The 12,801-nt window shown below is 38.8% G+C and overlaps 1 protein-coding gene across 2 annotated transcripts in view; it reads left to right on the top strand.

The window, feature by feature from the left end:
- Nucleotides 1-790: 790 nt before the first annotated feature.
- Nucleotides 791-12,801, top strand: part of LOC149219119 (uncharacterized) — a 289,169-nt gene continuing 277,158 nt past the window's right edge. For both annotated transcript variants that reach the window (XM_089384274.1, XM_089384275.1), the window contains exon 1: nucleotides 791-1,527. In XM_089384274.1, the coding sequence (XP_089240400.1) occupies nucleotides 1,263-1,527 (265 nt within the window). In that variant the 5' untranslated portion in view covers nucleotides 791-1,262. The remainder of the gene's footprint in view (nucleotides 1,528-12,801) is intronic.

Consider the following 12,801-nt stretch of genomic DNA (forward strand, 5'->3'; position numbering starts at 1 on the left):
CTCTCCACAATTTTTCAACCTACTAAATCATTATAGAGTGAAAAACCTATGGCTAAAAAATAATCAAAACAATTTTTGCTAAATTATAACCAAAAACCCTAAACAATAACAAGTTTAAACAATGTCTAAAATATAAAAATGAAATTAATTTAACAACCAATGACCAAAAGATATTTAAATAGTCAAAATTGACGATTGAATAATTTTTTTGGTACTTCAACTATCTTAGTTTCTCTATTTTATGTTTTGGAAGGGTTTTAATATATTTTTCGATCTAATTTACCCATAATCAAATTTCTTAAAATCCCAAATTTACCTTATAACCTATCCATAATTTTTCAACATATTAAATCATTATGTAATAAAAACCTATTACTATTACAATTAAAAATAAAAATAAAAATAAAGATTTAAAACGAATTTCGCTAAGTTATAACCAAAAACTCTAAACCATAACAAGCCTAAACAACGTCTAAAATATAAAAATGAAATTAATATAACAACCAATGACCAAAAGATATTTAAATAGTCAAAATTGATGGTTGAATAATTTCTTTTGGTACTCCAACTATCTTAATTTCCAACTTTATGACATTACATCACCACATTCTAACAGATATATATGAATAATTAATAAAATGTATTAAATATGATATAATTTAATATATTATATCAATTCTAAATCACATAACCGCTTCCTCTTACAGGCGACAATCTTACAATTATTTTCCTATTAATAATAAACATAGCAACCAACCCTACTATAAAATGTTATCTTACCTCTGAAAACCGCAGGCGGAAACTATAATACCGGCCGTACTACGCAGAGATGGCCAATAATGCAAAATAGTGATCAACACCGTCTCATAACGTAACGTGCGATTTGTTTCCATTCAAAACCTCGCAGAGATCTCCGCTTTTCCAGATAATTACATAGCAAAAGCAGCGCGCTACTATGGGAGGAAGCACTATAAATTCCAATCTCACCTTACTCTTAGAGTAATCCGTAAACCCTCCATTCCTCTGTCATGTCAAGCAGGTCGAGCGCGCGTTCATCGTGTCCATTCATTTGTCCATATATATTCCTATACCGATCGTATGCCCTTTCCCCGTCGACTTTTGTGAAGGTCAAAGTCCAGGAAAGTCACACACCGAATGAACAAAAATCCATTCCTCTTTCTCGGCTTGGTTTAAGATTCTGAAGATTCGGGGAATTTTGCCATAATGCAAATTTGAAGAAACGTTCGTTGTTCTGGTTCAGTATGCCAGAGTATACAATTAAAGCTGGAGATGCCATCTCCATTTATTGGGATGGAGATAAACGGTGGTATTCGGGGGAGGTTTTGGAGGCAGATGAGCAGGGTAACTGTCATGTTCAGTACGAAGATGGAGAGCAGGAGCGCCTTAATCTCGGTGAAGTTAAGTATCGTACCGGTAGGAATTGGAAGGGTTCCCTCAGAGGAAAGAAGAGGAAGGACGGCAAAGACCCTTCTCTTACAATCATTAAAGAGACTCTTTTCGATATAGGTAATTGCTCCGCCTTTTTAACCCTTTTTAAAATCGATGTTTATCTTATGTTTGGTTTTTGTGATGAATGTGCAGACCTACCAAGCACTTTGTAGATTCAAATATATGACTCTTTAATTTGGGCTGATCTAATTTTGATACATTCACAAATCTCCTGCAAAATTCAAAAAATCTGACGGATTGGCCAAAAGAGTAAGCTGGGCGTTTGGCTACGTTCAATAGCTTGAAAATATAATTGCTATGGTTGGAACTCGAAACCTCTTACGCAAAACCCTGGAGCACCCATGAGCGTGACTGTACCGACTGAAATTTCCTTACTGTTTTCATTATGCCATGTGCTTGGGCATGAACTATTTTAGAAATCTGAATGTTCGACGGAGAAAGTGAAATCTGAGAAAGCTTCCTATGGCTAAGTTTGGGCATTAACCGCCATTCAAGAAGTTGGCGTTTACTTTCACTCCTTTGTGGGCCTATACCACCTTGCCCGACTCGACAGCTAATCAAATGACCCTTTGTGGGAGTGCCCTAATCACTTTCTTGAGGAATTAAAACATGTTGGAGGCTATAACACTACCCGGCTTTACCCGTTTTGGTTGTCTCGTGTTACCGGAGAAAAGGAAAAAAGATTTGTGTTGTTGTTATTGTTGAGCGCCATTGTTTTTGTCCAAGTTAAATCTTCCAATTTGCACTTCGAACTCAAAAAAGAATTGTTTTGAACAATAACTAGTTCAAAATGTCGACTCTTTTGCTGTAATTCATCTTGCTAGAGCTGTGATTCACGTTGGAGAAACTCAATATTCAGCTATGCATCTTGTAAGCGGATTCAAACATCTATGAGAATGACTTTGCTGATTTTGATATACCATTAATAGTACAGTCTATTAGAGTTTTCAGTAACTCTAATAACTCATCAATTCTAGCCATTTGCTTAAAAACTGAAGCTCATTAAGTGAAGGGTTCTGCTTCAACCAAAAATGCACCCGTTTACAATGCAATTCAATTAGTAAACTTGCAAAATAACTATTTGCAAGATAATTTTCCTCAAAGATATTGTGCCATTCTCCATTGTTTGATTTGCATAAATGGTGGCATTCGATTCCCACATGCATTGCTGCAAGGGAGATTGCAACCCTTCTAGATCATTCACCATATTTTGGTAGTGAATCGCAAAATCATATTTGTAAGCATGAAAGCCAAGCTTTCAAATTTGTGGGGAATTGACATTTTGTACAAGTACCAACTACTGAATGAGGATTTGGATGCTCTGGTTTTTGTTACAAATAACGAAGATATGGAAGATAAGTTACAGATTCTCCAAGATGAGGCTCTTGTTTGTAATTAAACTTGATGGTTTGTTGCAGAGCAGTTTGGGGTAGCCTCAAAATATAGTTAGCCAAATCTGCTATGATTTATAACATTGCTAGAGGACAGAGAAACCCTGGAGGCTGGAGATCATAACATGAAGCAGATGCATGATCTTGCTTATGTAGCATCTATTGTAGTTGCAGCAGAAAGTTATCATTTAGAGAGCCGATGCAAATTGATAAAGGCATACAACCTTACAACTTACAACTTGCTTTAATGTTTACTTTAAGAGGACTTTTTGTTTTTTTTTTGAGCTTACCAAGTTTGGGCACAACAACTGATGACGTCTTCAATAAATTTTACATGTGGAATAAAGGATACAAGGTACTGCAGAATGCCTCCGTGTACAAACATATCACTGAAAAACTGTGTACTCTGCAATTCCAAAGTCATCTTTATGGAATAGTATATGTAAAAGGATATGCTGAGTTTGTTTATAGTGCAAACAACAATGACTTGTGATTAATACCATTAAATATGAATGTTTCGGAAAGAGGAACAAACTGCTTTATTATAAGCTTGCTTTGTAATATGAATGCCCCGAAAAGCTTCACAATATTCTTCGTCGATTGACAATTTTCAAGGGAAAAGGAGGCGACAAGGTACCCAGAGATTCGGAACCTATTAAAATACCACTGCGACAAAATCTTGTGCTGAAGCTCTTTCCCATATCTATGGATGGCAAGAAGGTTGGCACTGGAAATGCACAACAACGATATCTCAATGATGTTTTCTTGGTGGAATTCAGGTTTGGATGGAGGCCTGAATTAACAGAGAATACACTATCAATGGAAACATCACTTCAAACCTTCAAGTGTTGAAAAACAATGACGACCATAATTGAAATTTGGGAAAGATACCTCCGTATGGAGTATGGTCGAGTCTATAGTTTAGTGGAAGGTGTATGCAACTAGGGCACGAAAGAGTGCCAAAGAGAGTCCACTGACTAGGTACAAAATCAAAGTATTGTAGATTTAATTTGGTTTGTAGAGAATATACAAGGAACACATTGCAGAGGTACATGGATGTAGTGTCAAAAGAGCACAAATTCTCCTAGTTCGTTGATCCATTAGTTTGACAGCAACACCCATCTTTGAAATGGCCAATCACCTTGTTACTTTACAAACTAGCAGGCATAGTATATAGGCTAGAGCTAGAAGGCACAACAACAATTTGGGACAAAGGCCCATTGGCACCATAGCCTATGTCCCCTTCTCTTCTCAGATTTTCACTAATGGGAGGAGTCCCAGTGATCCTCACTTTTTTTTAATGTGTCTATACTAGGGTTTGAAGTGAGGCAAGGATGGCTCATTCAATGGAAAGGCTCAAGTGAGGTGTGAGCTTTGGGAGAAGCTAGAATGGCTTTCCACGAAAAACCTCGTGAGAAAGATTATATTAGACCTAGGGTTGAAGTATGTGACGGGGTAGGAGTTCATCCAAGGTCAATACAGTCAAGAGAAAAGGCTTCGAATGATATGCTACTAAATTACAAACTTTAAGGGTTCCCACTTAGTACGATGGCTAGGGCATCAATTATCTCGAGATTCAATTGTGAGAATTGCATGAAATTTGGAGGGGAGCTAGAGGAAACACCAATGCAAAAGCTTCTTTAATTGGTTTTGCAAGAGCTCACTCCAAACGAATTATGTACCAAGCTCTAGAGAGGCTACCTATCCTTGAAGGGACAAAGAAATAGGAGGAGAGATAAGGTGAGGATAAATGATTTTTCGATGAGGATATGATGACCAAGGATCCCATACCCAATGCCTTATCAATTGGGAGAAATGTAGTCAAGAATTACTTTGATTCAAGAGTTTTGCTCTATCACGGAGACCTATGCAGCTTCACTAGCCCTAAAGGAGGCAACTTCACAACTGCAATAGATATTTATACTTCGTTGACAATGATTGATGGAGATTCAAGGTTGGAATATGCAAACAAGTCTCTATGAGTAATGCATGCAACAACAATACATTCAATAATCCTAGTGTTCTCATGAATTCGCGTTAAATTAGGGCACATGCAAGACCATAGCATGATATTCCATACATTAGACATGTAACAATGTAAAATATATCATCAAAAGGTACTTACAAGACAATGAGAATATTTCCATCCATCAACATTGCAAAGAGAAGCTCCAAGATAAAATAGTGAAATTTTCCATACATCAAAATGCATCCAAAAATCCAATTTCGTCCAACAATTGTAGGTTCGAATTCTTTTACAAGATAAATTGAAATCCAAGTGATGATGTCTAACACAAATGAGGCCTCTTATATTTATATGAGGCTCCTCAAGTTTGAGTTTATCTAATTTGGCCTAATTAAGCACCTAATAATATTTTAATGTGCAAATAACATCTCTTTTGGTGACAAGGCCACCAAATAGCTCAATAAGTGAAAAATAAGTCATCCAAAGCTAGCTGAAATGATGTAATAATGGTCAAGAGGGTCATTGGAAAGCTTGAATGAGTCCTCAAAGCGCCATGATAAAGAGGAGGGCTCAAAAAATGATGATCAAGGGGGTGACCCCTTGAAACATCTTGTGGTGCTCCTAAGTGGCTGTGGGGCAAATCGATGGTCTCGTGGTCTCCAGTGGCTCAATAATAAATCGATGCTCCATCAGTGAGGGCTTGAAGGTGATGCATGCCTCCCATGTCTCTTCGGATGAGACAAAACCCCATCTAGGCCCTAGATGAATTGCCAAGTGTTGGGTGCAAATGTATGGTCGACTTGGCAACATGGTCCAAGTGCATCAACATCTTTGTATGGTTGGGGTACCTACAAGCAATGTATGGTGCTGAAAAAGCCCATGGCATGGTAATCAGTGCTCTGCAATGGTGGCCCATTGGTCTCAATGCTCACCCATCAAGTGCCATTATGATCCTCTGGAGGGCTTGGATTTCGTATAGTGAGGCCAAGCCCAAGATGGTGACCCACCCGTAATCTTTTATAAGATCCAATGCGTCTCCTCACCTTCCAGTGCAACAACACATTAGTGCAATTGAGTAAATAAGCTTGCTAATCAAGGGCAAAAATGGACACTTCATAGTGGCATGCCCTTCCAAATGTGATTTGGAATGTACGAGTGTTACCTTGCTCGACAATAGAGGTTAATAAAGGACCATATTAGGTGGTTTCAACCTCTAAGGGAGTGATAGGTCCATGGTACATCCATCAGATGGCAGGTGTCATGTGAAATAGTAATGGAATGGAGTGGGGGCAAGAGGGGAGGCTTCAAGCCACATGCCATGGTACAAGGGCAGCGATGATGAAGGAAGCCCACACGTTGGGTGTATGGATGTAGGAGGGAGCAATCGTGGTACATGAATTACCCCGACTTTTGTGTTTCCACCCTTCTTCATATGCCTTTTGCCTTTTATTGATTTTTCTTTCTTTACTGCTCGGGGCTCTAGAAGATGAGAGCATGATGTGTATGATGTAGCAGTGGTTGCCCCCTTAAGGTTGGGCAATTCATTGCCCACCAGGGGTTTGGACAATCATGGGTTCCTAAATGATGCAGGGGGCACTCATAGGGGCTCTATGAACCAGGGTGATGGCCATAGTAATAGGGGGTAGAACTTATGTTTGGCTTTTTCACACGCGCTAAATTATTATGTTCAACCATCTTTTGCATTTTGTGGTACATTTCCTATTGTAAGTGGCCAAATTATACTTTTAACCTTTTTTTAGTTGCATCAACCTGTGGGGCATTGTTCCAAGCTCGACCCAAAATGTGGACAAGGAGGGGGGGAGGCTAACACCTTGTGGACCCAATGGATAAATGTGGACCTAGATGGGAAAAGTGTGAAAAGGGATTATAATGAGTAGATGGGATTGATATATATGGTGTCGGGAAGCGGGACCACACAACCAAAATCAGGGTTTCCCATGTAGTGCCACCCATAAAGCTAGTAGCCCATAAAGGAGATCCCACGAGACTAGGATACAAGACTAACCACCAAGTTGAGGCAAGGAATCAAGAGTACAATCCAAGCTCATTCTTTCTGCCGAATCCCCCCACTAATCCATGTCCAAATGTTCCCAAGAAAAGCAAGCATAAACACCCAATTACATAATGAAAAGTCATACCTTCAAGGTGGAAGGCCCACCTTCAAACATTCGATCATAACAAATGGGCGAGGGCACATAATGGCAGGCTTAGGTGGCGGAGAATAATGACACATCGAGCTATCTAGTGGCTACAAGGGGCTGCCGGCCGAAGATAAGTCTAGGAGAAATTTTTTAAATTTTTACTATAGGGGGTCATCCACTGGTGGTGGGTAACAAACCTCTTGGCTAACATTCGCCCCCTTAATCTGAAGGGGTGTATGTGAGTCCAAGAAGAGAGCATACAAAAGTGTGTAGCAACTAACGGCTAGATGTGCTCTCTAAAATGGTGGTTTAAGGAAGACCACAAACCAAATGAGGTAGCAAAATCTGAAGTTTTCTATTGATGGTAGTTTAGGGCAGGCCAACAACCAAATCATGCTCATGGTACATGAGTCTATCTCTAGCTACAACTCTGGCTCTGGCATTGGTTGACTCTGGCCCTAAGCTCTGGCTGCTGGCTTATGATTAGGCTGTGGCTCAGGTTCATCTGATATATCTTCGGAGCTAGTAGCTGACTATCAATTGTCCCCTCTATCAGATACATGGTGAGAAGATGAAGATATCTTCACTGCAAGATGTGTCAATACTTGAGAGTGAATTATGAGGTATGACTGGTATATCTTCTTGGCTGTTGAAGACCATTGCCAAGAAGCTGTCCATCCAAGGTAAATTTTTGCTCTTGCAGCAGTCTAGTGTCTGGAACATCTGTCCGAGCTCACAAGGGTGAAGATTAAAACATTGATCTTTCACATGTCTCAATTGCTTAAATTTTTTGGATTTCTGGTTTAAATCTAGAATTTCAGATTTTTGTTTGTAGATGGTTTTGTGCCAAATCCGAGTTAACAGGTCTTCATTTCAAGTCACAACAGCACATTTTTAGCTGGTTTGTTAGCTGTGCCTGTCACAATTTGTGTTCATAACAGTGGTAACAGAACCACTTTTGTTGCCCTTTTCATCTGCAATGGCTTCATTCTCATCTGCTTATGATGGGGAAAATTGGAATCAGAAATAGCGTTATATGTGGATGAAGCTATCAAATCTCAAATATGTCATATAATGGAGGCCATGGCCCTACTATACAAATAAAAAGATGTATGTAAAGATGAAAAAAAAACTAACCATAATAAATAATAATAATAAATCAGAATAGATCCATCTTGACCCAAATCTTTTAGGCATCGAGAAGTTTGCATCTTGATTTCTTTATGTTCTTTCTTCATGTTTAATAAATTTGGGGTTAAGATGGATCTGTGCTGGTGATTTTTAAGGGCAGGTTCAGGTGTGTAGAAATTTTGAGAATTCTCTCTCAATGCAAGTTCAGAAATTTCACCTGAACCTTTAGGTTTCCTAGATAAATTTCCCAGTGAACTTTTGGCCTTAGAGATGATCTGAAATTTTACATTAATGATTACAGCAGCAAATACTTCACTTCTCTTCAACCCAAATCAAATGGCAGCCCAAGAATTAAATGCCAATAAAGTGTTACAGCCCTTAGCGCTAACTTCCCAAGAAAATTACAGATCTGAATATTACAACCATAAATATTCTCCTTTATCTTCTAGATATGCGTTAAACCACTTAACAAATTCTGCTCAATGTTTTGTCGAATCAGTTTGCATAACCAACACTAGAATCTACTCTATCATGAAGTTAACATAAATTGAAACACAAATCTTCATGTACACAATGTTTGCGCACCTGAAATAATTCATGTATATAAATGACAATACTGCAGCTTGATACACTGTTACAAGTCAAGCTCTCCAATCCTAGCTAGGGAAATAATGAAAACCCTAGCCACTATCTCCTTTTAGCCATAATTGGTTGCTCCACTAAAGATGGACAACATGCAAGTACAGAATGCTGTCAAGTCCTCCTTGGCACCAACACCTGGATCTTACAAGTGTACAAGACATTCTCCCACTAGCTTCTCAACATCAAGTACTTAAAGTAGCTTTAGGGTTTTCAAATGCCACAAATCTCTAGTCTTCTACTCTTGCGAGAGATAAACTATCAAATACTCCCTTTGTTCCTCTAGTGTTTCTCCCAAACTTTAGCCTTTTTTGTCTTCTTATGGCAAAACACTAACCCTAGTCTTCCCTTGAATTTCCTTAAGAACCCTACTTACCCTAATGCTCAAGACAAAGAGAGCAAGTACAAATGAAGAAGAGTACAAAGTAACTAGTTTGCTCTAGCTCTAGTTCTCACATCTCTAACACAAGCATGTGATTAGTGATTACATTAGTGAACTACAATAAATGTATATCAAAGGATTCTCTTTTTTGTTGATTATATGAAAGACGTGAGGGCCCAACAATACAAAGCTGACTAAGTCCACAATAACCAAACTAATCTAACAATAGGTAGGCCCAGATGTGAAGCACTCCAAATCTGGGGGACACATGCCAAGGTTTAAGGCATGCATGTCCAACAAGCAAGGGTTCCAAGTTGAATGCTCTATGAGATGTTCTAATGCTCCTCCACAAGTTTCCATTGCTCCAATGCTCCCCCCTAAGCGACCTGTACCTTTGGGTGCATTGCACCTCCATGCAAGCAACCAGGTGTCTCCATGCCATTTAGGGCACAATGCTCTCCAAGAAATGCAACACTCCTCCAAGATGAATTTCCCTTCCAAGTAAGCAACCAACCTGCATGTGTGTGCCTCATGAATGTTATCAAGATTCAAGCTACACAACTATCCAACCTCTTAAGGATATGTGCCACATAAGCATCAAATCAAGGCATGGAAATCCATGGGCAAGCTATCTCCAATGTGTATGTCCATCACGGTACAACCAAAGGTATTTGATATACCATGCACCCCATATCACATGAAGCACTGCCAAACATGGTATAAGCACATTTGGACTAACCTAAAATGGCACATCAAGTTCATTTGCAATAGATAGAGATGCAGGCTTTACACAACATAGGCAATTGGATGATTTTTTTGATTAGTATTATTATTATTATTTGTTGTAAATAAGCTTCTCTCTATTAAACTGATAACAAATTACATAATATCAAAATCGTTTTGCTATGGTCCACTAGATTGGAAGCTAGACCAACAGAACAAGTCAAATGTCTTTTGTCCCAAATTTGTCCATATACTAATCGGATATATACAAAAAGGTCTACTGACCAAGACTTCATTATGTAATACATTATGCCAAAGTACTGGTAAATTCCAAGTGAAGTAGAAAAACTATAAGTTAACTGAAACCATCAAGAGGACATTGAAATATCAGTAGTTCCTAGAATGACTGGATTGACTGGAAGTGCATGATTTGGATTGTTGCAGAGTTGCTCCCAATGTAGAAATTCTGTGCAAATTTGTAGCCCACCCAATTCAAGGTCTTAGCATAATGTTTAATGCCCACACCCCAAAGTGTTAGCTGATATAAAAACTAATAATGCCAATTAACTTGAAACATACAGGACTATTCTACTCCATTTAATTTTCAGCTAATAAGGAGGAAATAACACAAGCACACACAGAATGCACACACTGATTTTTGGTCTAATATGACCCTGGAAAAGCCCCACAGTGGGGAAAACGAGTACTAAGTAGGATTTATATTGCAAATCTCAGAGAATGATTACAACATTAGAACAATATAATTAAGGACTTATCTATCCTTTAGGAACTTGTGATTTCATGTAGAAATTCAGGCCACTGTACAGTGTAGTTCTAGCCTTCTCTGCTCAGACTTCAGTACTCAGAAATATGACCCCCAGGCTTGCCACTTCAGTTCTAAGTTTGAACACTTGTTACCACTGATAAATCCTTGAGACTTGAGCCGCTGTACAAAAATTTAAATCTATGATTGCGTGCCTCAAACAGTGATCTGCCAGCCTTGAGATTGCTACCTGCCAACCTTGAGATTGCCGCCTTAGACTGAAAATTTCAGCTTGAATTTCGGCCTGCTCCTCTTCTGCAAACTTGAGCTGGCATACCTTCAAAGACTCTCATTCAATTTCGGACTGTTATCTCCTAAAAATCCACCTCTGAAATTTATGCTGGAGCTGCTCCACTACTTGGAGTTTCAGCACTGGTCGATTTCTCCTAGGAACTCAAGCTGGTATACTTCTCTAGCTGTTAGTAGTCTTCTCCTTAAGCAATAATCTCTGCTGTAGCAGCCTTCCCTCCTCCTTAGCTCCTCTCGTCTTCTCTAACTCTTCACAAGTAGAATAAGAGAGTTCTCTGTTACCTTTTCTTCCTTTTTGTCTCTCATTAAATAGGAGAACCCTAACCCTATTGATCAAGGGCCGAGATTAAGTTATTTTCCTTGAGTATAAGTTATTTTCAAGTGTTTTATTTTTGGACAATTTTCCTGCAAAGCTTAAGAATAAATATTAAAAAGTCACTACACAAATATCTAAAAATCATGCATGAATATTGCAACCATATCCATAAATTATGACACAAAATATGTAAGCCATTTATCCACATGGCATTATATTGTGTAAATGCGCTTTCAAGTTATGGTCCAATCAAATGTTTGAAAATTGTTTTTTTTTTTCATAATATTGAAATATAAATAGTTAATTTTCAAAGTTAAACATTATAATTTGCATTGGTCAATGCTAAACTAATAGTGATCAACAGACTGTTGGAAAATCAATGCAAATAGATTAGGGTTTGATTCTCTTTACTTGATAATTACTTGTGAGTTATGTTGGCTTCTTTTACTTCTTTAATATCTTATCTTTCATCAAGCAATTACCATATTATGTGTGTATGAAGATCACAAAACAAGAGACACAAGATGTAGGCACTATGTCAGAGAAAAACCCCCCTTGAGGGGAAAACCCAGTAAAAAATTCTCTTCCTTTCAATATTATTCTTTGAGATCAGACCAGACATTGCACATGCAATGGGAATATTGAGCAGGTTTATGTCAAAACTAGGGAATGAGCATTGGACAACAGTGAAGCAGGTTTTCAGGTATTTGCGTGGCACTAGTGATTATGGTTTGTGCTACTAAGGAAGACCAGGATTGGACAGAGTTTTGGATATCCGTGGCTTTGTTGATGTACACTGGGCTGGAGATTTGGATCAGAGAAGATCTACAAGTGGGTATGTGTTTAACCTATTTGGAGGTGCAGTCAGTTGGATGAGTAAGAAACACTCTTTAGTGGCACTATCAACTACAGAGCAGAATACATGGCATCCACTCATGCAACCAATGAAGCAATCTGGTTGGAAAAATTGTGTTCAAGTATTGGGTTAGTACAGGGAGCTATAAGAATAGATTGTGACAACGAAAGTGTAATTTTCTTGGCAAAGAACCCTGCTTACCATTCAAAGACAAAGCACATTGATGTTCAGTATCACTTTGTGAGGGATATGATAGAAGACCAAAAGGTGTCGGTGGTAAAGGTGGACACTTTGAAGAATATTGCAGATGCATTGACAAAATCTGTGAGCTTTGAGAAGTTCTCTTGGTGTAGAGAAACAATGGGCATTGCAGGGCTGGATTAATGACTAAGCTCTCCTGTGGAAAGAAAACAACAAGTGGGAGAATGTTGGGTTGTGTTATATTCTTTCCATGACTAGCCGATGTGCAGTGGGGGGGTCACAGGGGGGCGACAACCTCCCTTGTACGGGGGGTTTGAGGGGGGGCGGTAGCCTCGGGAATTTTTTTTTGGACCCTATATTAGGTGGGCGGACCTACCTATGGTTTTGTGCATGGTTTTCGCCTAAGTCACGTGACACGGGGATTCGGGACACGTAGGATTCGAGATTCGTGGTGTTGGATTCGGACACGCTGACCCCTCGGAATAGGACACA

Source organism: Pinus tabuliformis, chromosome Q (assembly GCF_031772625.1).
Source record: "Pinus tabuliformis cultivar Carrire ecotype Pingquan chromosome Q, CPIR1, whole genome shotgun sequence".
Taxonomy (NCBI): Eukaryota; Viridiplantae; Streptophyta; class Pinopsida; order Pinales; family Pinaceae; genus Pinus; species Pinus tabuliformis.